The sequence below is a fragment of the Osmia lignaria genome, chromosome 6 (assembly GCF_051020975.1).
Source record: "Osmia lignaria lignaria isolate PbOS001 chromosome 6, iyOsmLign1, whole genome shotgun sequence".
Lineage (NCBI taxonomy): Eukaryota > Metazoa > Arthropoda > Insecta > Hymenoptera > Megachilidae > Osmia > Osmia lignaria.
Window position 1 is genome coordinate 4,400,394 of NC_135037.1, and position 25,851 is coordinate 4,426,244.

At 33.4% G+C, this 25,851-nt stretch overlaps 1 protein-coding gene across 4 annotated transcripts in view; it reads left to right on the forward strand.

The window, feature by feature from the left end:
• The window catches only part of LOC117601648 (rap guanine nucleotide exchange factor 2), a 159,980-nt gene that overhangs the window by 24,697 nt on the left and 109,432 nt on the right, over positions 1-25,851 (forward strand). For 3 of the 4 annotated variants that reach the window (XM_034318673.2, XM_034318674.2, XM_076688884.1), the window contains exons 2-4: positions 10,568-10,998; positions 18,321-18,448; positions 19,652-19,735. In XM_034318673.2, coding sequence (XP_034174564.1) covers positions 10,930-10,998; positions 18,321-18,448; positions 19,652-19,735 — 281 coding nt within the window. In that variant the 5' untranslated portion in view covers positions 10,568-10,929. Of the gene's footprint in view, positions 1-10,567; positions 10,999-18,320; positions 18,449-19,651; positions 19,736-21,770; positions 23,141-25,851 lie in introns of those variants that run through there. The other variant, XM_034318685.2, reaches the window with a different exon arrangement.

A 25,851-nucleotide genomic window follows, 5' to 3' on the forward strand; every position in this document is an offset into this window, starting at 1 on the left:
GAACGAAAACAACCCGGAGGTATGCGCAACTTTTTCGAGCGTCGTCGGACTCGGAGGACGAAAACCATGGAAAGCGAGTGGAGAGCGTGCGCAAAGGGTGAACAAGGGTGGCGACCCTCTGATCTTCAACCTACTTTGTTCCCTTTCCTCTTGAAGCTGCGTCGAGTCCTCCAGCCGGAATGGCACCTGCGACAGGTACTTCGTTCGCATGGAGAACACCACTTCGTGTACACTTTAAAGTCGGCGCCAGTGCCGTATATTGTGCCAGACAATACGAGTTATTATCCGATTTGCCACAAAATCATTTCAAATAAACAATTCGTCAATTTCTTCTCAAATTAACCAATTAGAAATCGCATACCTTCGTACGTTGCGCAATTAAAAATTCTATAAACCCGATTGTTTATAAAGGAAAATTTCACCTAACTGTATCGCAATGCAAGGAAACATAGGGAATAAGTTTCACGTTACTCGGTTACGCATTGTCCATTGTGAAGAGTTTCTTACCATCCATGGAATTGCACAGGATTCACTGAGAAGTATGGCAACGAGCTTCCCTCAAATTTTCCCAACTGTAGATCTACCGATTACACGTTTTCCACGCGTATGAAACTCGCTTTTCCTCGGTTCGCACGCGCGACTAACGAAATAAAGTCCTTCCTCGAAAACGGCACAACAACGATCTAATTATAAGCTGGTTAACAATTTTCATCGGATCCGTTTATTTCGCTGGTACCGCGCGGTATAATCGACCTTTCGATGCAATTAACACGATAATGTAACAAACGGGACGGAAATAAACCCCAAACAATTGGGTTGCCACGAAGCTTTAGTATTCGAATATCGCGAAAACACGGTCGATAAAGAGTTTTAGAATTATTTTTTTCTTTTTTTTTCTTTGTGATACGATTCGTTGGTGTGTTTATGATACGCGGTTATAAAACGGAGAGAACTTTCCGGTAGACTTAATAGTTTATCGCAACGAGGGCGGGCAAAGTCGAATTAATAAAATGTTATAGAAAAAAAAAGGAACGAGGGACGAATCGGCCTTTTAATGAGGATGTACGCGTATTATGATGGCGTAGGTCGTTCGTTGCGTTTCTAATCGCAAGTGTGTGGGGTGTGTTAGCGGTGCTAAATGGTAACGGTAGCGTCGACTTATTACGTTGACGGTGATGCAGAGCCGTGGTAGTAGGCCAAGGATCTCTTTAGAGGCCAGGCCTCGTCGTTGCGCTATCAAAGACGTTCGATAGCCGTGTTTGAATACTGTGCAGGCGATTAAGAGTTTGAGAAACAGCGTCCTAGAAATCTAGGATAATTCATGTAACAAGAGTGTTTCGTAGTAGAATAAGCAAACAGAGATTTGTAGAATACGGAGGATGTTTCGTGAGAAGCTGCGAATGATAGCCGTTGGTGTAATTTAGATTTCCTTTTGGGGTGGGCTAAGGTCCCTTAGTTGGGTTAACAGTGGGCAATTAGTACGGTTTTATAAGAGGTTTTTGGAATTTTAAAATATTAGGAGATTAGATGGTTAGAAGATTCTAACATTACAATATTAAAATTTTAGAACTTTGAGATTTTTAAATTTTAGAATATTAGCATATTAGAACATTAAAATCTTACAATTAGAATATTAGGATATTAGAATTTGAAAATTTTAGATTAGGTACTAGGATATAAGAATTTTGGAATTTTAGTATTTGAAGACTTTAGAATAAAAAATTTTTAGTATATTAGAATTTTAGAACCTTAATCTTAAAATATTAGAATTCATAATTTTTTAAATCTTCAAATCTTATGGTCTTAGAAAATTAGAATCTTAGAATGATGACGGGGCTGGACCGCGTTTTGAATTATTTCAGAGTAGGTACTGACCTATTCAACCCTTCAATTGGGGTTAGATAATGAAATTGCACGGCGGCTACTGTCTACATAGGGTTTCATAAATGATTGATAGTGCGAAACGGGATAGTCCCGTGTTTGTCAGCAGTTTGTCGCCACTTCTGGTACCGTAGGGAGCTGAACGAACTATCTAGATTGGATCCAGAGATGCTGTCAACGATATTGCGGGCACCGTTTGGTGTCACAAAGAACCGTTTGTGTGTTACTGCACACCATGAAACCTAACGTTCATCGTTTCGTGCATCGTTGCAATCCGCATTGAGTTTTATAATCCCGTTTTTCCCTTGATATTTTCGTGTAATGCGATCGAAACGCGAAATGTCCGTTACGATGACATACTACTTCTTCATTCTTCTACTTTGATAAATTTATATAGGAGACTTTGAGAAATCGTGAATAAATTCATTAACAATTACCGAAGAGGCGTTATAGAAGTAGAAATTGACGCAGGTGATGTTTGCAAAATATTTAAATCTCTGATGATGAAACTATTAAAGAAACAAAGTTATTTTAAATTATAATTATTTAGAATTATTGACGTAACTATGTAAGATCCAGGGTGGGTCTACCCTTTTCCAAAAAGATATGGACTGGGGCTATTAATTCAGACCAGGTACCCTGGTGAGATACTTAGGTAGACAAAATTACTCACCATAATAATTAAAGTACATATTAAAATTCAATAAATAAGAATTTTTAATCAAAATAAGCACCGTTGGATTAAATAATTTTCTCTCACGTTTGCGGTAATTCTGATCTCCATCTGCGGTGGAATAGTTTTCAACGGAATTAGCGAATTAGTTGCCAATCACATATTTCATGAATACACACCAAAATTATCTGATACAACGTTTGCTAAATGATAATAGGGAAACATGAATTATGGTGGTATCAGTTACAGAAAATTACAACTGATATAATATCAGGGCGAGTAATTAATGCGTCTACCGTTGAAAATGATAGTTTAATCCGGAAATGTTCAGCTTGATAATGAACAGTTTATTATAATTAATCTACATTACGTAGAAATTGAATAATGCAAAGAGGCGTTGAAAAGCATTCTATTTTATTGCATTATAAAAATGTCCAAAATCACTCACGTAAAATTCAATAATTTCTTTTTTCAGATAAATACATTTAAATTTATTCGCACATTAAATATTCATTATTTAACATATTCGATCATGTCCAGTCTGGTGTGTCGAAATTTATATCAGCAATTAATCTTACAGAATTGTAAATTGTTTTTAATGTTTTATGGTTCATGTGCAAACGGTGACGTATCTTTGCGTGATTACGATAAGCGTAATAATTCGTTCTTTAGTCGTTCTTTCGTGTCTGTTTCACGTTGAACGCGGTTCAACCCGTTCTTTCCCGTGACGGTCACGCTACGTACGATAATTCGTAGATCGTCGAAACGATTCGGTTGCTTCGTGCGTGTTATTTTCGAGTTTATTATTCCTTAAACGAACTGTATTTTGTAAAAATTGCTCTTCCAACTGCTCTTTTCATTCATTATCGATATTTATGATGCGATTATAATATATTTGTATCAGAATTTTATTTCGTATTTTCTGCTCTTCACTGTTAGAGTTATCCTTAAATTGTTGGAATATGTGAGAAATTGTTTAAATTTTCCAAATTTTATAAAATCACTTCCATTAACATTTTTTTAAATTACTTACATTAAAAGCTTTTAATTTTTAAAAATTTCTTAAATTTAAATTATTAAAATACAATGATAATTTGAAGATAAAATCTTTTCATAATGAAGTGTGGTGTTATTTGATATTTGAAAAATTTTTACAGTTTATGGTATTGATGTCAGAGTTCTCTTCATTTTTTTAAAGAAAATTTTTGCAGTTTTGAAATATGCAAATCAATGATTGAAAAGAATCTTATGTAAAAAAGGATTGCTCCTAGGATTGTGCTTTTCAAATATATCAGAAATTATTTATTTAAGCAACTAATGCATCAATCCTTTATATGACGCGAACTACATCATCTGTGTTTACCAGTTGTCTGACAGCAATTTGTTCCATCGTATCTCGACGAATATTCATCATACCGAAGCTATTAAAAGAACGAACTTCCGTAACGAATTGTACTCTGACAAATGTGAAGTCATACGAATAGAAAGCTCTTTGCATGAGAAAATGTAATAAAATCAAGACTTTCTATTTATTATTCAGATAATTGATGTTTAATGAGACCACTTAAGTATTAATTTATGTGAGTTTAGTTCATAAAGAAATTATTTTAAACGTGCACTTTATCATGCAATAAAAATCTAAAATGACGTTCTGATTATGTATATTGAACGATCGATTTTAAAACATAGAAAGTTTAGCATAATTTGATGACATAAAAGTGTCGCAAAATAGCACTTATGCCACATCAATTTAAAGCTTAAAGTCTGACGAAAATAACTGCATAAGCGTTTCGTCAATATTTTTAATATAAAATGGCTGATTCTTCGTTGTAACGATTTCATTTCGAAATTGGTCACCCTTTGCTATAAATGGTAATCATTCATTTTGTATTAAAAATATTGACGAAGAATTTAGATAAAAAGTTTCATTAAACTTTAAGCTATAAACTGATGCATTATAAGTGTCATTTTGTAGTACTTTTATGTCATGAAATTATGTCAGATTTTATATGCTGCAAAATCAGTTATTATTTACTTTAATTGAAAATTACCTATTTTGTATAAAAGATATTAATGAAGAGTTTATATAGTCATTTTTAATAAAATTTTAGCTTTAAATTGATATATCGTAAGTGCAATTTGGTAATACTTTTATGTCATGAAATGATATCAGTATGTTTCAAAATCAATCATTGTTCATTTCAATTAACAGTTAATCATTTTATACCAAGAATATTAACGTTCGATTTATATAGCCATTTTTATTGAACTATTACCTTTAAATTGATATATCGTAGATACCACATGGCGGTACCTTTATTTCATGAAATCATCACAGACTTTCAATGTTACGAAATCGGTCACTCGATATGACAACCTAATTTTATTATCATAATCCATACTAGTCGTATATTTTATTGCATCCAGACATCTTATACATTCAAGTCGATCGATGATTCATAAAATGACGAAACATAATATCGAAGTAAATGGAACAAAAACCTACCAAGAATTAAATCAAGTATACGTAACATTCTCCTTTATTGAACTCGCGATGTCAAATGTTATCGATATGCTCCGAAAAATTTGCCGAGATAATCGAATGTCTCGAAATGTCTATTGTCTGGCTTTTCCGTGGAATTGGATTCTATTGATCGATACTTTTTTAACTTCTTTTTTCAGCTCCAGGTACTTTGTAATAAAAGTGTGATGTGAGAAAACATATACGTATGCAAATGTGATTTTTAATATTGCTTCGCGAATGTAGAGTGTTGTGCTCAATTTTCGTTGATGTAATCGCTATAAAAGTTTCCTTGGAGAATGACGTAAGGAATTTTTTGTGGACTATCTACAATGATCCATTGAACTTTTTTGTGGAATATGATTAATGGTGATATTATTGAAGTTTAATTAATGCTATTAGATAATCACTTGCTCAGTTAATTTTAACAAAATTCAATAATTACAGTATGAAAAGTATGTGTTAAGGGATTAATAAATATCCATTTATTAACGAACCAAAACAACAATACATTCCAAAGGTGCCTAATTAAAGCGGCATTGAACACGTCCCGTAAATCATTCTCGTGTTAAATTACATTTCAGCGAGATTTATTAGCTTGTTTAACCATTTTGGAATTTCTTCCTTCAACACTGTGCTGTTTAACTGGCTTCGACACAGATGTAGGTTCATGAAACTCATAAAGCTTAGGGTAACGACTGATATTATTTTTGGGTACGGCTATCTTTACATTAAACGTCGATTCGTGATTAATTCTTATACCACGAACACTGAATTTCATTTCAAGCTGACTACAAGAATTATTACAAATAATCCATTAGATATTATTAAGTTTTCTATATCACCCAGTTAAATATAAAAATTTAAAAGAACTCACTTAAAATCAATGATTTAAATTGTTAATAATTAAAATGGGTTAAGATTATTATTGAGCGTTATAATTTTATTAATTATTAATAAGATTATTATTCAATTATGATTAATTTGAATAATACATTGATTATAGAATCGGGATAACTGTACAATCAATTATCATATTTCTTTATTAAATATATTTAATGCACTGCTCAATAATACCATGTGCCTCGCTATACGTCAAAATAAACAATTTTTTGTATTAAAAGTTGAATAGATACCTGATTACCCATCCAAGGGCTAAAATGCAGTGTCTAGCCTGCAGTGTTCACGTTTTCAGCATACGCGGTAGGATCTTTAGAAACTGCCCTATATACAGGGATATTTTTATCAGTGACTCGTTAACTCGGTGCTGTCGTTAAAAGACACCGCGTGTTGGACCAACGCGAAGAGGAAACACGAGAAATCACTGGTCGTAACATTTTCGGCCCTCCTAATGTGGCTCGTTTGTTTAGTCTGATATCATCGAAACGAATTTACGAGCAGAAAATTCAGGAACAAGTTCTATCTTTATCCCATTACACAACTCATTAACACGTTAAACACACGGTAATTAATTACAATACAATTGTATCATTTTGCACTTGATATCTTATGAATACGTGGTGCTAATTAATCACCCCCATTATATTTAACTCATTAATTTCTTAAATTTAAAATATTCATTTTTGGGCAAAGAACCCAAAATTTCCATTTCTGATTAACTTTAAAGTTAAAATTAAAAGCTTTAAGTTTCTGTGCCCAAAAATGGTCATTTAAAATTTTTATTTAAAAATTTAAGATGAATCATCCTTCATTCAAGATTAATGATGACATCGCGCAAAAGATGACTTATTAGTTACAGATTTTATATTGACTCTGTATGTCTGGCTAAAGAATGTTAATTAACATAATTACTTTCAAACCGCAACTGTACAAGTTTTCCAAAGTGCCTTAATCATGCAATATTAATATAATTCGCAAGGTCACTTTTCTCCATTAGTCGTCGAACGTGTTATATCAGAATGATTTCCAGTCGAGGTAGAAAATGAAATCGCGCGATGGATAAAAATGAAATTGCGATTGGCTCGCAAGAAACGTCGCGAAGAGAAGAAACAAGCAGAGCCAAAGTAGAGGAACAGCTCCACCGACCTTGCGGATCGTTTCTGTTTGAATTCCTATTACTCGTTTTACCCTTTCTCTGCTTCTTCATCTTCTCGTAGTTCTCCCGGCTCTTTCTTCCTTTCGAAAAGAAACTTGCTGAGACGGCGTCTCGTTCGCAACTCGTTCGTGGCTTATATGCACTACGAGTTGCGTGAAATGGAATGTCAGGAAAGAAAATCGTTCATACAGAAGGCAAGAAAACAACTGTGGTCAATCTTTTGTTGCTTATTGTCAATTTACTCGAAGACATGTAAAAATCTACAATCTTTTTCAGGCAATTTTCTTTATTCCCTTAATTTTTATTATGGACCCTTGAATAGCGAAACCTGGGTCAATTGGGACCCAAATGTATCAAATATGTACAACGATATTACCTTAAAGTTGAACGTATGATTTTTTAACGAATGAGTTTCATATATTGGAAAAATAATTTTTAAAGAAACAGTGTAAAATTTAGAAAATGAAAATAATATGAAATATGCTATTATTAAAATTCGAGTTCTCTCCATGGTCCGCCGTTCGAGAATTTCATTTCTATAATATAACAAGCATATTTTGTATTTGTTATTTATTGCAAAATTTAATGATAATTTTATTGTACTGTGTGCATAGTGTTTTGAAAGTATTTAAGCGCAGGGCCAGACAGAAGTGCTCCGATTGCCCGGTGCTAGGGGCGGCTCTGCAATTACGTATTTGGATGCTAAGTGGTTAATAACAATCTGTTCTCTTTTTTTTAAATTATTTGGCGTAACCGTATAAATTGGACAGAATACCAGGTGAACGAAATAGAAAATAAATTGAGTCTTTTTAATTGTGTACATTTATTATCACGGCTTTATTAATGTTATTTGAAAATACATTTATTTAATCTAGTACATTGAGGATGTGTATTAAGTAGTAATGCACGCAAGAAGGTTTCTCTTCAGGGTTATAAGATGTTATCGTAATAAAGTTAATACGAGATATCGTGTTCAAAGAATCAGATAAAGGTCACCTAATTAATTAATTAATTAACTGCGTTTAAGGGATATGAATTTTCTTAATTACTCGAATACACGTGGTTACATTGTTATAAATTTTTTGAATATGTATCTAATGAGATTATTAAGATCAAACAAAGTTATTCTATTAATCATTTATTACAGATTCCATTTCAGATGCAGGTGATTAGTGTACTTTAGAATTATTTAATTATACTTCTTGTTTTAATTATTGATTTAATTTTAAGTATAATCTAATAAGTGAATCTTCAAATAGTTATGAATATTGAGACTTTTTGTTTCATTAATTAATCTTAGATGTGAAAGTTGTGTACTAATTAATAAAAACCAACGTTTCAACCCTTGACGAAGGCCCTCAACACGGTTAATTAAGTTTTAGTTATTTATTTTACTGTTTTCGTAATTTAGTAATTTCGGTAATATTAGTCATTTTAGTAATTTTAATAATTTTAATAATCTTAGAAATTTTAGTAATTCTCATTATTTTAATAAGGTATTATTTTAATAATACCCCTTTTTATAGAAATCAGAATATATTATAATAGACTCTATCTATCCTACATAAATAGACTATTCGAATAATAAGAGAAATTTGTAATTGGCAAGCTTAATTACACGACGAATGCTGGCTAGAAGTTGCAGAAAAGTTCAGCGTACAACAGATCGGAGATTAAAAGTGTCTCACGGTAAAACCTTTGTCACGAAAGTCGGTTCTGGTGCTTATTATCTGCCTCTGCTTTCTATCTCCGTATTCTGCACCGATAGAAACCCATAGACCTCTGTTGTATACTCGATTCACCATTCGAAATCTTGCAAAATTGCATTCTCGAAAAATTAAAATTCTTGCTGATCGTACACGTGATATCCATTTTTACATTTCCTTGGTTTTAGATGGAAAATGAACAGATAAGCGACATTTTTAGCTCTGATACTTGAAAAAAGGATTGCTATTTATTTTTCTATCGTGCAAGTAGGTTATTGATCTTTTAAAATAATTTTATATTATTTGATCATTTGATATAATCCACTAAAACATTATTATAGAAATGAACAATATATTAATTATTTCATTAATTCAATAATTTCAGTAGTATTACCAAGAAATATTTATTGCATATCTGTTGAAGTTATACTGGGTATCTAAAGCATTTGTCATAAAATATGCAGGAAATGTAAGATTTTTTCTAGAAAAAAAACGAACAAGAATCCCCGAAGGCAGAACTCGTCTTAGAACACGATCGATCTTCGTTTCCGACTGGAGGAATTTATTTTTGTACCTTCTCATTGTAGATACGGTCTTTAATTATGGAAAGAACTGTTAGATTTCTCTAAGACTATGTTCCACTGACGTCAAAGACGAATATGTAATACACAAAGTGAACTTGATGAAATGATTGTATCTTTGAAAATAAACTCGATCTTCAATTTTCAAGTCTATGCAAAGACTTGCTTTTCATTTAAATATTCATAGATATAAATTCTAAAATGGAATACTTATCTAAATTTACATTTTGAAAAAAAAAAATTATTACTAATTTTAAATAAAAAATATGCTATTAACTCATTAGTATCCCATAAAAAAATGCAATATTTGGGTGTGAATTTTCATTGCCGTCTGATTATTTTAAATAAATCTTAATAATATTAATACCTATCGTAGTATATATAGATATGTTATTTACCTTGATGTGCTTGCACGTATTTTTGTTTATAAAAAAAAGTATTAGGAAAATAATATAAAAATTATATATGGCAAATAAAATAAAATATAAACAAAATTAATTTTAGTTATATTTTAAAAATAATGTATTTTTGACAATGTCAAAATTAATGAGTTAATAATGGTCCCTGGCCACACGTGGATCATGTGTATACCTAATGTAGTTGTAAAACCAGCGAAAGAATCGATGATTCTCTTCTTCCTGAACGCTCCTTTTCATCTGATTTCACGCTGAGATCGATCCAACCTGTCTATGCATTACGATCCGATCGCGAAAAAGGTCGACGAGCCTATTTCCAGTTGGTTTGCTATCATTCCCTCGCATCTATTTCGCAGGTGCAGCACGCCTTAACGAGCGACTTCCGTCCCCGCTTGTAATTCATCCAGCGTTGTTTCGCGATTCATTCATAATTCGTAACGGTACTTATTTACGTCCTCCGAACTATCATTCTTGCCACACTCGATATATACATATAGATTGTTCGAGAGAACTCTCACTCTGCCTCTACAGTCTATAAGGCTTCCAGATTACACCGAAACTCCCGAGTTCCGTTCTAGATCTCCTTTTGATCCCTCGCGCGTGCGTTAACCCCTCGCCTTATATGTATCAGATTGTCCCATAAATCCAAGGAATAAAGATTAAAGAAGCTCCTAGACATTTACCTTTTTAAAAAAAAAAAAATTCCAACAGATTTTTGCCATTTTTGTTGCAGAATTGATCGCCATCGAGAGTGAGAAAAGCGAGGAAAAGTTCATTGCCATGGAAATTGGAAAACGCGTGATCCGATCTCTGACGAGATGTCTTCTGTTATACATCGCCTGAAAGAGAAGAAGCAGACTTCCTTAGATCCTATTTTCTGATCGACGAAGGATTCGCGAAACGAAGAATGAGAATGAAAATGAGAATGAAACGTTTCGCGAAGACCGATGGTGTAAGACGATCGGCCTTTTAAATGACTGATAAATAATCAGAAAGTAGCGATCATTCGGCGGCGATGTCCTGGAAGAAGTTCTTCGAAAGGACAGAGGACCACGCTGGTAAAAGGATCGCTGAGTAGTCTCGAGACAGGCTACTATGACGGACTATTTGGATCCACATTTCGTCAGGGCTCTATGCCGTGATCCAGAACGACGCACGCTTCAAGTAAGTTGATTAAATTGCATATTCATGAGTCAACCGGTGTATCTTGTTTATCGAGAGAGATCCATTAAGGAAAATTCGGAGAACATTGATTTCCTTTGACAATATGCACATTGGAGGAATTTGTTAAATTTCGTGGGATGTTTTAATTATTTTTTTAAGATCAAGATTTCTTTTAATTTAAGTTTAATTAGTAAATTAACTAGAAGTTATCAGAGGTGTACGAGAATCCGAAAATATCATGTTGAGTCGGATCGGATCGGATCCGAACAAAGATGGTTACTCTTCAACGGATGATTACAGTATGAAAGTAAATCGTCTCTGGTCACGCGTAACTTTCACCGTGTTGAACATACATGCATGAAATGTCTTTAGAAATCTAGAAATTCGAATAATTTTGACTCGAATAAAGAAATTATTTATTGAATTTTGATTAATAATTCCATTTACAATAACTGTCAATATGATATAAATTTTCAATATTCCTTAATTTTCTTTTTCTGATTTCAATTTAATTCAATTTTTACTTTATTTAGATTAGTACAATTATTGTATTCAGTTGCCAAGACATAGTTTGTCCAAAAATATTTTAATGAGAAAAAATACGGTTAATTAATGAACCGGCTATGTATGAAGTCAGCCTGCATAGATTACAAAAATTAAAAATTTATAATTAAACTCCCTTGTTATCCCCATAATCACGAATTTTGAGGTACATTGGTGACTGCGTTGACGGTGGCCAAAAGGTTAAAGGGCATCGTCAATATCCTCCATCAGAGAGGCTTGAACTTTCCAATCGAATAATCTGCCTCATCTTATCTTCATATAATCGTGTTGGACTTCTGCACACAGTGTTGAATTTCGATACAAAATACCATCTTTAAAACCAATCACGAGGTGAAAGGTTAAAAGGGGTTGCAAATTTTCAATCATGTTAATTCAATGAAACGTAGTCTCGTAAAAAATGAAATGATAAATTTTAACGGTGTTTTAAATTAGGTTTAGGTATAATTTTAATATGCAATTAAAAGTATTTAAAATTGTTCATCAGTACCGGATCAATGGGAGATCTAAGGGGGGCTACGGCCAGGGGACACCCTCCAAAACCTTCCATTTATTGGAATTTTTATTGATTTTTTTCTTTGCAATATTTATTATTTTAGTTTAAATTACGGATTTTCAAGTTAAAAAAAATGGAGTACAAAATTTCTTGTTGCCATTAATTTATGTTACAACCCAATACCACGTCAAAAGATATGAAATGAAAGTTTTTTACTATTGCCCTTTCTCTTTAAAATTAAATTTTATTCTTAATCCAGTCCTGTCGCAGTCTCTTCGAAAATAATCTTATTTGCACTTTGTTTTTTTGTTCCATCTAAATGAATGCAGTAGAAACTTTCAAATAACTATAAATCTTAAATTTTCCTGTCGAAGGAAGTGAATCTTTCAGTTACCGGAGAAAGTTTCGCGATGAGAGATTCGGTCTTGTCACTACGAAGCTGGACAATTTTAAACAATTTCAATCGTATCGTTAAAAAGTTTCCTTTGGAATCCTTCCAATGGATTTTTTCTTTTTTTTTTTTTTCATCGGATGTCCGAAGTTATCGGAAACGGATGAGGAGTGTCTGAAATGCGGAGGAACATTTTAGGTCGAGATTTTTTGATAAATAACTCGCGGTAATTACAAGCTAACAGAGTCGTTCTTCGTCGGGATAGAGGGAAAATTGTTTTTCTGGTTCGACGTTCTATGAAAGCTCTCTTTGCGCTGTTAACTGCCTTTGTTTCCAACGGAATTTCGACTAACTGGCAGCGGTACGTTTCTAATCCGGACGCGGACCGGTTGATTGCCAGCGGAAAAATTGGCCAGCTTTGTTCGATCGACGTGTCTCTTTTTCCCATGGCGTGATCTATCAACGTTATCGAAGAATCTTTTTTTTTCTCTTTTCGCAATTCCGTCCGTTGTTGCGGTGAAAAGAATCAGGCAGCATGCGTAATTTCTTTTGATTGTGAAAGGAATTTGAAAATCTTTTCAATTTCATTTTTTTTATGGTTAACACGATTTTTAATAGAATTGTATTCTAAATTTGCAATTTTTATTTTGAGTAATTATTAAAATTTCAATGAATTTAATATACAATCATGGCTTAATTTAATGTAAAGCTTTCAGAATTTCAAAAAGGACAAAAATTGCCAAAATTTTTAGCAACTTTTGCAATTTCAAAAAGATTTATGTTATATTAATCGTAATTAAAATTGTTTTAAGGTCATGTTAAATTGATATATAGTATTGGGTTGGCAAGAAAGTAATTTCGGTTTTTAAGTATGAAATATTTTAAGTGATTTTCAATAGTTGTGTGTGATACATTTAATCTCTCTGCAATCTCTCGTACAGTTACATGACGATTTGATGCAATTATGGCTTTGATCTGGTCATCATCAACTTCGATAGGTCGACCAGAACGTTGGTCATCTTTCAGTGAAAAATCTCCAGAACGGAATTTTCGAAACCAATTCTGACACGTACGTTCTGTTAAGTAATCAACGCCATAACTTCACATATCTCTTTGTGAGCCTCAGCAGTTTTCTTTCCTTTACGAAAATAAAAAAGCAAATATGTCGAAAATATTCGTTTTTACGCTCCATGTTAAAATTAATATTAAACATCTACTTATAAACAAAATTACGTGCAATTGGCTTCTAAAATAACCTAAAAGCAGCAGCTATCGAATGACAAACGGAAAAATCAGAAGATCGACAGACGTCATTAAAAAAAAAAACATAGTGTTATCTGTCTGTGAAAACCGAAATTACTTTCTTGCCAACCCAATATTTTAGAATTCGCAGAACCCAAGTTACGAATATATAGTTTCGTTTAAAACTTGTGTGGACTATTTCTCTAGGAAGACAATGCGTTTCTATTTTAACCCGAACACCCATTCTTGCCGCCAGATAAATTTGTCCACCTAAACTTCCTGTTAAACGCGTTTAAACTTTGTCTTCTACGAGCTTGACTTTACCAAAATCCATTTCCTTTATCGTTCCTTCGAAATAGCCTTTACATTCTATCTTGATTAAGAAAAAGAAAGTCAATTTTTAATTTGCACAATATCGAGCAAGGTATACTTAGGAAAAATGGCGTAATATTAAAAGTGATTTAGAAGCAAAATACTTAATATAGTTTTCAATTATTAAATATTATAAAATGTAGTGTAGAAGTAACAAATATGAGTAATAACTCAAATATCAATATAAATCAATTCATAATAATATTTACAAATATTAAAATTCAAGTATCAATTTTTCCAAAAACAAAATATTACCAATTATTATAATTTTCATCAGAATTTTTTTAAATAATTTCATAACAAAATTCCATAATTTTCTGTGCAATTAAAATTTAATTTTGGCCTCTTATTTTACTTTTACCTTGCAAAATGAATTATTTTACCCGCTTACAAAATAAACAAATGATCTCCCTTTCTCTTATATCACATGACACCCTGTAGATACAGATTTATGGTACCAATCACCGGTAACTCCCATGGCAACCGATATGTTAACTGTACACTATAAAAACTCTTTATTGGCAGCCAGAGCAACCCTAATCCATCTTCATACAACGAAACGCATTGCACCGTGGTGGATAAAAGTTTAGTTTCTCAGTTACGACGCTCTGGAGGGTCTCGATAATTGATATTTACGCGCCTCAACATGGTTCCCCTTCAAAATCTTATGTGACGTGCTCGTAACTTTGGTTCATACGATCCATACGCGAAGGTCGTCCAGTGCTCGCTCCACTTTTCGTATGAAAGACGAGCAAAAAGAACGACCAGGAGATCGAGAGTCAAGCAAGTCGAACGCACCCTTTTTCCTCTCGAAAATGCTCGCCACAACGGTTTCGAGACCGAACGGCGCCGCGGAGGAGCTTGATCGGTGTGCTTTGTGTTGTCAGGGTTATTTTACACGGTGACAAATAAAGAAACTCGAGTCTGAAATCTGCTTGTCTCTGGTATTTTGCGAGTCGAGACTCGAATAGGGTGATGGCTGAAAAGGGTTAATTTTGGAACAGAACAGAAAAAGAAAAGAATTCCTTTTGAGAATTTTGGTATTTTATGCTTTAGATTCTTCAGAACCAACTTAATCCTTTATTGTATGATTTACTGTTTAATTTTGAAAAGAAATATTAGTTTCAAAGAGTACAAAATATTTTTATATTTATTTAACACATTTCATTCACTTTTTTTCATTTAATGAGACTTGTATTCCTGTTCTCTGTAGATGAATTTAAAATTCGCATACATTTAAATACTCTGAATAAAGTATTAAATATAGAGTACGTGTTCGTTCTCTCTTCATTTTTTAATTAATGTACTTTTTGGGATAAATGGATCCATGAAATTCATTTATAGATTAAAATGGGTCAAGTGGTATATAACATTGACGCTTTTAAAATATTGCTCGCCTTAGCGAACGATAAAGTAATTTAACCGAGTGAGCCTTTAAATTAATTCGACCAATTTATTTATTACTCCTCCGTTGTTTCATTACGATTAATCTAACTTGTTTGCGAAGAAATTAAGAAGCATGGTGTCAAAAGTTGTAAAATACTAATCAAATTTCTTCCTTAGGATCTTAAGTTTCATTTTGATATTTGAGTTTTGTACAGCTGTTTAATATATCAGTCTACTGATTTCTGTTTAGTACTAAATTTAATTATACTTTCCCAGACCCTCCCTCCCCCTTTCCGTTTTTAATAATTTACAAATTATTCCAAACGATTTAGTGTACCCCATCCCTAAATTGAAAATCATGATTAGTCATTTTTACATAATCTTTTATACTTACAATTGATTTCTCCAATTTCTTCTTCAACCAAATCTCTCTGGTCGTTAGCAACACTTTCACAGTGAAACTCAAGCAATATTATAAACATATGTGCATTCAAAGAAAGGGAAACAGGAAGCAGCTTCTTTTTAAATTCAAATGATCCAAGCTACTACAAGAAGCCAAACGTGATAAAGAAGCTTTCCTTTTCTTTCTACTCGGTTTGCCTACGATTATCTTGAGAAAGATAGCTCAGAAGAGAAGTGTCTTATGTTTTCTGGCGCTCTTTCTCATTTTGAATGGTCCGGGTATCAGGATGGGAATTTAGTTTCGGATTTTCCTGGAATATACATATATCTTTCTTTAGATCGTAGCAAAAAAGCCCTTATGCATTGCTAGGGCGATAGTGGAAACCCTCTTATGGGGTGTCTTATCGCGGCTGGCACCATGGTCAACGTAGCATTACGCCACATTAGGGAGGTCTGATCTTGTGTCGTTTTTGGAGGATAATTCCGACTATTACTATAAATTTTCTACGTGTTGGTGCAATACTGGTCAAACGTGTTGGTTCAGTTGATGTGATTGTTCTTGTAATAAGGATTGGCTTTATGGAGGATATCCAGTTCTTTTGGAAAATAATTTTAAAATACATTAATTTGAAAGGATGGTGGAGAATATTAAAGGACAAATTTCTTTAGAAAATAATTTATTTAGGGTTTGAATTTTGATATAATGGGAAAATAGAAAAATGTCATATTAAAATTAATATTCAAAAATTAATTTTCATCGTGTTTCGTGTAATTGGAACACCACTATTTAATTTTCTCAATTTTAATAAAGTAGGAAATTAAAATTCAAATAAAGGTTCATTTATCGTTACACAAAGTAAATAAAATAAAATTTCTATTATAGATAATAATTATAAATTATAATTGACAAATTTCAAAGTTTAAATAAATTAACAACGATCATAAAATTAGAAGAAAATAATCTACTTTAATTAATTAAATTCCAAACCAGGGTTAAAAATCTCATTCCTAATGGATGAATTTTAATACTATTTGACAATTTTCCCTGACCTAATTTAACCACCTGTCTCGGTTCACTTGCTTGTCACCCCCTTTTCATTGCATTCACATCATAAGAAAGTTGCATTAATTCTCTCCAAGTTATAGTCATCGCACATTATAACGTACGTCGGGCGTACGTAGGATTTAATTATCGTTAGGACGACGCTACTAATTCATCTAACTGAACTTGGAATTACGCTGATGAAAATTTGCTCTTTCTATGGAACTCAACCGAGCAGCTTGTTCATGTGGCAAATCAAGCGTGGAAATTGAATTCTTACTCCTCTCGATCCCTTGCATCACCGATTCTCGTTGTCTTGTTACTGGTTCATGTACCAAACAAGGATTAAACGTAGCGTTGTCACGAGTGTTCTTTTTCTGATTATTCGTACAACACGATTCCTAGCCTGGGTGGGTTCGTGTTGCAATTTGCTAACACAATGTTCTACTATTACTTTATCGCGAAAGCACCTGAAGTTCTGTTAACTTTCTGAAGCGAGTCTAGTATTCAATTGATCCTTGTACAGAATGTAATTTAGAATTTTCAATTAAATCTTGAGGGAAACGAAGCAGCAAATTTTAAATTGATTTTTTATTTTCATTTCAGAAGTATTTAAAGTTCGATGATAAATTAATTCTGATTGTATTGTAATTATTACAAAATTTATTGTTAAAATAAATATTATTTCATGTTATTTAAAATTTGGTAATAACATTTAGGAAAATAAAATTATAAATATTACAGGATTTGTAATTTATGTTTTGAAAAAAATAAAAAATGTTAGTTGTACAAATTAAGTCTATGCAAAAATTAAAATAAAATTGATAAATTAATAATTCACTTATAAGGTATCGCACCCGAAAAATTAATAAGATAAAAGGGTGATTGTTTTAACCAATTTGGATAACGATGATGCAGAGATCACTGTAGAGGATAACAGGGCACATTAGGGTCGCATTAGAGACAATTGCGTTGGCGCGCGCCTCGTTCGTGTTTGTAGGATAGATTGCTTCACCGACACCGATATGTCGATACTCTGCACCAGATTCAAATAGTACACTTCTGACAAGAACACTTGTGCGAGAACTTTGCAAACACGGTAATCTACCTTGGAAGCACCTTTCGCGCTCATTTGCCTCCAGACACTTCAAAGTTTCGTATGACAAGGATCATAGTAGCAAATTACCACTTACAAAATTAAACAGGGTTTTGCTATTCTTTTATTGTACAAATATTTTGGCTACTTTATCATTCTTAAGTGTAATCAATTTTGCAAAAATAATTTTTCATGGTCAATGTGAAAACTTATAAAAACAGGGATATAAATTGATTACATTTATTAAAAATTAATAATAGTAATTGATAAAATCATAACACTTCTATGTCTCATGTTACAGTTATTTATTTACAGTTATGGTTTTTTGTTGCAGGATCTACAGATCATATATTATGGTCTACTAGGTCTAGAAGCACTACGTCCGTGCAGAGATTCCATTCTCCGTGGGCTTTGCAAGATTGTACGATATGAAAGGCATCATGCGAACCATGTACTTTACTAGTGAGTGCTTTTTTATTTGCATAATCGATTTTTAAAGCTTATAAGTACAAAATTCTGTTCATTTCGTGAAAAGATATTTCTGAGAATTCTCAACACATTTTATTCCAATCTTACAGGCATGTTTAATGTCCGTGAAAGTATTCTAATATTTTTGATTTCTTATTGTGTTGAGTTATAATATTTTAGGAAATATTTATTTTAGCTAGATTCAATTTCAAGAATTCATTTTAGTTGCGTGTATATTACTGCCCTTTTACATAAATTATTTTTTATTTTGAATAAAAATCTTGACCAGTACTTAAAGGTTACAACATCTTAGCTTGAGTTGCAGCAAAAAAATATATTGTGTTATTACAAAATAACATATTACGTTCCTTAAATTCAAATCACGCGCGTTTTAAAAACAACACCCTTGGCGCCATCTGATAGTTCCCGCCAAAATGATTTAAATTGAAAATTGTATTTTTTCATAAAATAATTCACTTTTATGCTTTAATAACGATAATATAACATTCTATGATCATTATCTAGGTGTACTAATAGCATTACAGTTTGATAAAAGTGTTAGAATCAATTATTAAAAAATAGCGCATTGTGGGAACAGAAACGCTATACCCATCTAGCGGTAGGATGGCAGTACTAATGGAACTAAGTTTACTCTGCCTTTTTCCCCTTTTTTGAGCTTGTGGTAGGTTTCAAATCGATAAAATGCTTCAAATAAGGAAATCAGGATTTTCTAATGACATTATGAGGGGCGGATATTCGATACAGATCACTTTGATCGGAAAAGTCAACTACCGTTTCAAATTTAGTACCATTAAAAGGTACTGCCGCTAGATGGCTACACATTTCAATGTCCATAAAATGCCATTTTCTGTATTACCGATTCTTGCACTTCTAGTAAACTATAATGCAGTTATCTATAAAGTTCTATAGAGGTGCTTATTTTGTAAGAAAACCAAATTTTTTATTGAATTAGTTTTTGCGTTCACTACTAGATGTCGCCAACAGGACCGTTTTTAAATTAGGTGCTGACGTAAAATTTAAAAAATATATAAAGATAAGATTCACATATTTAGTTCTTAAACTTACATGTTGTATGTATACGAAAAAACTGAAATATTTGTGCTGTTTTAAAATAATGTAATTTATTAATCTATAGATATAGATAAATTTTATTATTTTTTATGCAAAATATTGCAGCACCGGTGAATTGGCCACGAGCTGGTACATACTGCTTTCCGGTTCTGTGTTCATCGATGGTTCCATGTTCCTGCCCCGTTCAAGGTAGGATAATTTTCATCTTTCTTAACTTATTATCACTCTAATGTTTTCTAAATCATAATAAATATAACAAAATATTTTATCACTTTATCGCACGTGATCAATGAAAAACATCACCGTTCTCGAAACAAAAGGCCACCTGATCACATTTACATCATTGTTTTCCGAGTTCAATCTTTCATACGCGATTTACATTTCAAATGCAACACGTTACTCTCGATGTGTAATAAATTTGCACAACATTCGCCCACGAAGTACAGTTATTGTGTGTTGTAATTTCATTGGGATTCCACTCCACTTCCGTTACAAATCACTTCGTATATTTTTTTCTCCTAAGATCACCTATATTTTCATTTATACGTAGAATTCTTATGAGCATTGACTATTTCTTGTTGACGTACTTCTGCAAAACATTATGGGACCCACGTGTGCTTATATGTACTGCGGTTTCTCAGTTCACATAGAAATAGGAAAAAGCGTTAAAGAACACCAAGTATGGCCTTTGCATTAATTATAGTAAATTTAAAATTTCTACATTTATTATTATACTGGAAGTCAAATGCCCTCTTCAAAATCACAGCTAATATTAATATTACAGTAGTCTCTCGTTATATTGTCGCGGTGAGGGTAAAAGTTTTTCAAGCTTCCAAACTAAAAGCAAGTGGTGGGTGGCTCCTCTCTTATTGTTAGTTTAAAAATGTCTATATTGCACCCATGTGTACTACAAACTACTTTGTGCAAATTGCACAAACATGTGAACTCAACTTTATACTGCTTTCCTTTTGATTCTTTCACTCCTTTCTACCATTTCTCTGTCTATCAGCCGTTCATTTTTCCTCATTTTTACGCTCTTCATCTTACTCTGTCTAGCTCATTTTCTCACTTTCCATCGATCTATTCATCTCTTTCGTGCAAGTGCAGCACGTCTTACGCTTACTCACTCCGCATTCTTTCTCGTACGCTTACTCGCTCGCTCCGTTTCTTTCATACGGTAAATATATCTCTTTCCAACTTATACGATTATCTACCTCTCTCGTTTCACTCAACCGTCCCCCGTGCCCCGTAATCGTGCCGTGAATTTACGAACCAAGCCGCGGTGAACGGTGCAACGAAAGAGGATAGAATCATTGAAAGGAAATGCAAGAATGAGAGGGATGTATAGAGGTGGTAGTAAAGGGAGATAGTTTCTCTGGAGCGACGAGGAACGAAATAGAGTGTAACGTAGAGTATAGTAGAGGGAGTGAGAGAAAGGTTTCGATTACAGGGCCGTATTATGAAAATGAAACTTATAGCTTTATTGTTATTTTTTTTTAAATTTATAGATATATAAATATAGAAAATTATAAAAATTTAATTAGAAATAATTGAACAGGCTAAAATAAATTTTTTAAACATATAAAAATTTTAATTTCCGAGTTCTGAGGAATTTTGCTGAAAAAAAATAGAAATAATTATTATTATTTTTATAAGTAAAATTATCTCTTTTAATGACTGTGAAGATTCCTTTCAAAGATTGATGTAAAAGAGATAAAATAAAGAATACATTCTTTTCTAAATAGGAAGTGATCAAAGAGATTAAATATCAAAAATAATTTGCATCTAATTTATGAACCGCTAGATCTTTCTCCTCGTTAATTTCACTCTATTTAATATGGAATTAATTTTCATTGAAATCGTGCTATCTTTCAATAACCGCAGTTTGATAAACAATTTTTCCGATCGATCCATCTTACGCCTGATTTCATATGCGAATTAATTAAATTCAAAATTAATGTTTACTCTCGAACTGTACTATTTGACACGTGCAGACCTGACTTTTGCAATGAAATAATAAATAGTATGTTATTTTACTATTTTATTATTATTATTTTTTAATTAAAATTTCTGTTATTCCAAATATCTATCATTCACCTAAATTTCAACTAAAATTTCTGAAAATCCACGGGATCGAGGGTGACGAACGGCTGGGTACAACCCTGAAATCGTACAAGAGCGAATAGTAGGGGGGGCCTCACCTACCGAGAGACTCCAGTCTTCTCGAGTATATCGTGGTGGCTGGCGAGTGTTGCGATTAATACCGACTGCACCCGCGAATCGCATTCCAATCTCACGAAATTCCCATCCGCGTCCAACGTGCCGCTCATTAAACATGTAACCCGTGTATCGTACCAACTCACCTACGAATACATCCTCGAACAACAGAGGGAAACATTTCACGGTCAATAATCGAATTGGGGTGGACGGTTTGTTAACGAGCTTTTGGTGAACGCGTTCACCACGGTGTCTGTCATCCGATGCAGCGTGTTTGAACGATCGATTTTCGGGATAAGAAAGAAAAGAGCGTGGCCTTTTCCGACACTGCACGTGCGCGCCACCCTCACCTCTCTTTCCCTCTCGCGGTGCAGATCCGTTTTCGCACCACTTGCCGAGAGGCGCGAGTAAAACAACAGGGTGAGCGCGTACCCTTGGACCTGGCCCGATGCAGTTTCTTCCCACCGCTCCACTGACGTCAGCCTGATTATCACTTATAAGAAACTCTCCAAATTTTCCATATAAAAAAAAAGAAGAGAGAAAAAAAAAAGGAAATACATAATTTCATGGATACTTCTGTGCGAAACGTTCTCCAAAGCAAAAGGAGGATTATCATCTCGGTCGATCTTAACGAGTACTCGTTGGTCGCCAAAAAGTAGCAGAGCCTGTGGTGCAAGGAACTCGTTTCGAGGCCGAGCGCAGGCCACGCATATCGAAATCCTGGGACCAGTGACCCGTGCAGGAAATCGTACTCCGAGCCTCTGCATCGCCCATCGATGATTGCTTTCCGATCCACGCTGCAAGAGCAGGCCACCTCTTAGTGTTTACGAGAGCGCACGATCGAGCACACGTCCGGACTACAGTCTTGCCTTGCCTACGCTACCACGATAATTGCCGTTCGCTTTCACCTAAGAACCGAGCCGACTATTCGAGGGAACGGTTCGTTCCGTGATCAATCGAATAATTTCGTGATCAACAGTCGAGTGGAAGAAGAATCGTTTGATAAAGAGACACGATTCAGAGTTAGAGAGTTTGGCTAATTAAAGAGAGGATTTTGATGGTGAAAGTGGTACGCGAGTGATCGAAAGTATACTCCATTGTGATTTCAAGATCACAGACGTTTAGGTGGAAATATATTTGAATCGTGTTTGGATATAGTTTTATCGGAGGTTCGAAGAAGAAGGTAGAATCGAGAGGACTTGGCGATGTCGGTGTGAGGATTCGGTTTAAAGTGGTTCTCGCCTGATACTCCAGCGTTTCGTTGGACCAATTTAAAGACAAGGGAACAGGGAGGAAAAAAGCCGGCAAACTGGATGCTCCAGACGGTGCCTCGCCTTCCGCGCCCCCGCCTGACATTACTGTCACCCAAGATGACCGGTGAGCAGACTTTAATTTAACTTTAACCATCCTCTTTATCGCGCCACAATGCGCGACGTTGATGGGCTACCACGGCAGACGGTCTCGTGGCTTTTTTCTTTTAACAACCTTTCGTTGATGCTTCGACCTTCTATGTATGTTGTTCCATGCGTTCAACAGGGGAGGGTTGAGACTTACATTTGGTGACATAAAGGGCCTTGTAAAACATGGACTGGGATTTGAAATAGGGTGGGCTCTCGTTATATTGCCGAGCTAGAGATTTGACTTTCACTTGGTGCTATTCTTCTACGATCATAGTTTACAAAAATCATATAATTTTATTTTCCTTCTTTCCTTCAATTGAAAGATTGGAAACTTGAGAAATTTTCCGACCCTACCGCCTCGTGGCAATATAACGAAAGTTTACTGAAATCAGGCCCCATATACCTACCGCCCCTGGCCGTTAGACATCACTGTAAAAATTGACATTTTAAACCTCTGAATTTTGTAATTTTGCACCTTATATTATTAGTGTAGTAATTAATTATTTAATTATTACATTTGGGACGTGGTTGAAATAATTTTATTAGAAAATCATTTGTAGTCCTGGATACTGGAATAATATTTATAAACGAGGATAAGTTCAGTCATGATTCTGACAATGAGTTAATCCCCATAGAAAAGTTTCACTTCATGGTCGCCTCTGTTATAAACTGTTCCCCTATGTTTTAGATCATTCTGAAAGTTTTCACAGCTTCAAACCGTTTTGTTTGAAAACACATAACTCCATTGAAATTGTATAGGCTATTAGGGAACAATAACTAAATTTTGGAAATTTCATAAGAAGATTAACTGTGATCCAGTATTGATATTAAAAACATTCGATATTCAGAATTACTAATATTTTGATTAATTATTATTACTCTCTTTCTTTTATTATTTCTAGCTATTTTGAAAGATTTATGTCAACTGTATTGCGTAAAGGGTATTTGATTTCTGTTTGATTAAATTCAAGGATGTGGATCAATTCCAGTGGTCACAATTTTTTGCATTGTCTTGTTATAAATTCCATGTTACATATTACAAATTATTTATGCAATAATTCATTTTGAATATCATTTATCTTCAATGATAATTAAAATTCAGATGTAGGCTTAAAGGATCTTCTACATTCGTTCCCTCGTAAGTTATATTTTAAACTTTGACAAGTTCTTGAATGAAATATTACTCGATAGTAGGCTGCTTTTTGTGGAAGGAATTAAAAGCTCATTATTTATTGTCAGAAACAAAGACACTGCAAGAAATTCAGCAGGATTCCCACAGTGATCTCCTAAAAATTTATACGATGTACAAGAATCTGAAAATTTCGAGTACCCGATATTTGGGTCAAATTGGGTTTTCGAAGGTATAAGTGAGCGACAACTCGAAAATTTCGGGTACCTGATACCCGGATCGAATACTTTCAATTCACGGTCATGTTCAACAAAGTTCGTCTTGAAACACAGTTGTCCAAATTTCGGGTACCCGAATCGACCGAAATAATTTCCAACCCTATCTGTATATCGGGTATCCGAAATTTTCGAGTTTTCGTACATTTATACCTTCAAAACCCCGAGCCGACCCGATATTCTCGGATACTCGCACATCTTTATTGATTTTGCATAAATTTTATCGGTGATTATATTTTAATATCATTCTGTACGCAAGAGTTTCTCGACGTAAAGAAATTTCTCTATAAAAATATGAAATTAATAATTGATATTTTTATATTAATCAAGTATTATAATGTATCAATATTTTTGAACGTATCACAATATTCGAACAACATTCCTTGCAAAATAATTAAAGTTACCTATAGATAGAAAATTCATTAAGAATCATATTTCCTACTTCATTTATTTCGATATTTAATTAATAATCTACTTCCTTTGGGAATCGAGCGAGTAATTATTTTAATAAGGGCCTGCACAGTTGCAATTTACCCTTCCAAGGAAATCAGATTGCCAAACGCGGTTACAGATACATCGACGAGTAGATTATTAAAGTGAAAAGTAATAATCGTGTCAAGTGTAGATTTTAATTTAGAAAGAAACGTCGGAACAGGTATACCAGCAAAAACTCTTCATGCAAGAACTGGTGCGTAATGAAAAGAAAGTAAAAAGTATCTGAATCATTTTCTTGCAAGGAATCCTTGCTGATACGTTTGTAACGAAATCTGTTATTAATTGAAGTTCTTATTTCATAGGATTCGAAGTAAAATTCCACTTAAAACCAGTATATTTCATCAGAATTCGATAAACGTTCATTAAATTATTTTTCTTCGCATGTTTTATGATTTGCAAATATTTTACGAAGCATCACTTTTCCTAGGGAAACAGAAACATTTCTCAACTCAATATTCAACCGAAATAGAGATAGAAAAATTAATTGCATTGGTATTTCTCTAATAATTTAATTTCCTGGTTAACTTGCTCTAAATAAATAGAAATATCTTTCAGTTCAATATGCAAGCGAAATAGAAATAGGAAAATTATTTGCATTGCTATTTTTCCAATAATTTAATTTCCTATTTAATTTTTCCATAGTGAATAGAAATACTTTGCAATTCAATATTCAAGTAAAATAGGAATAGAAAAATAAATTACACAGTTTGCTATTTTTCTAATAATTTAATTTTCTATTTTCAGCGTCTTACAAATTGCCTAATTAATTTTAATTGTTCCAAGGAAATA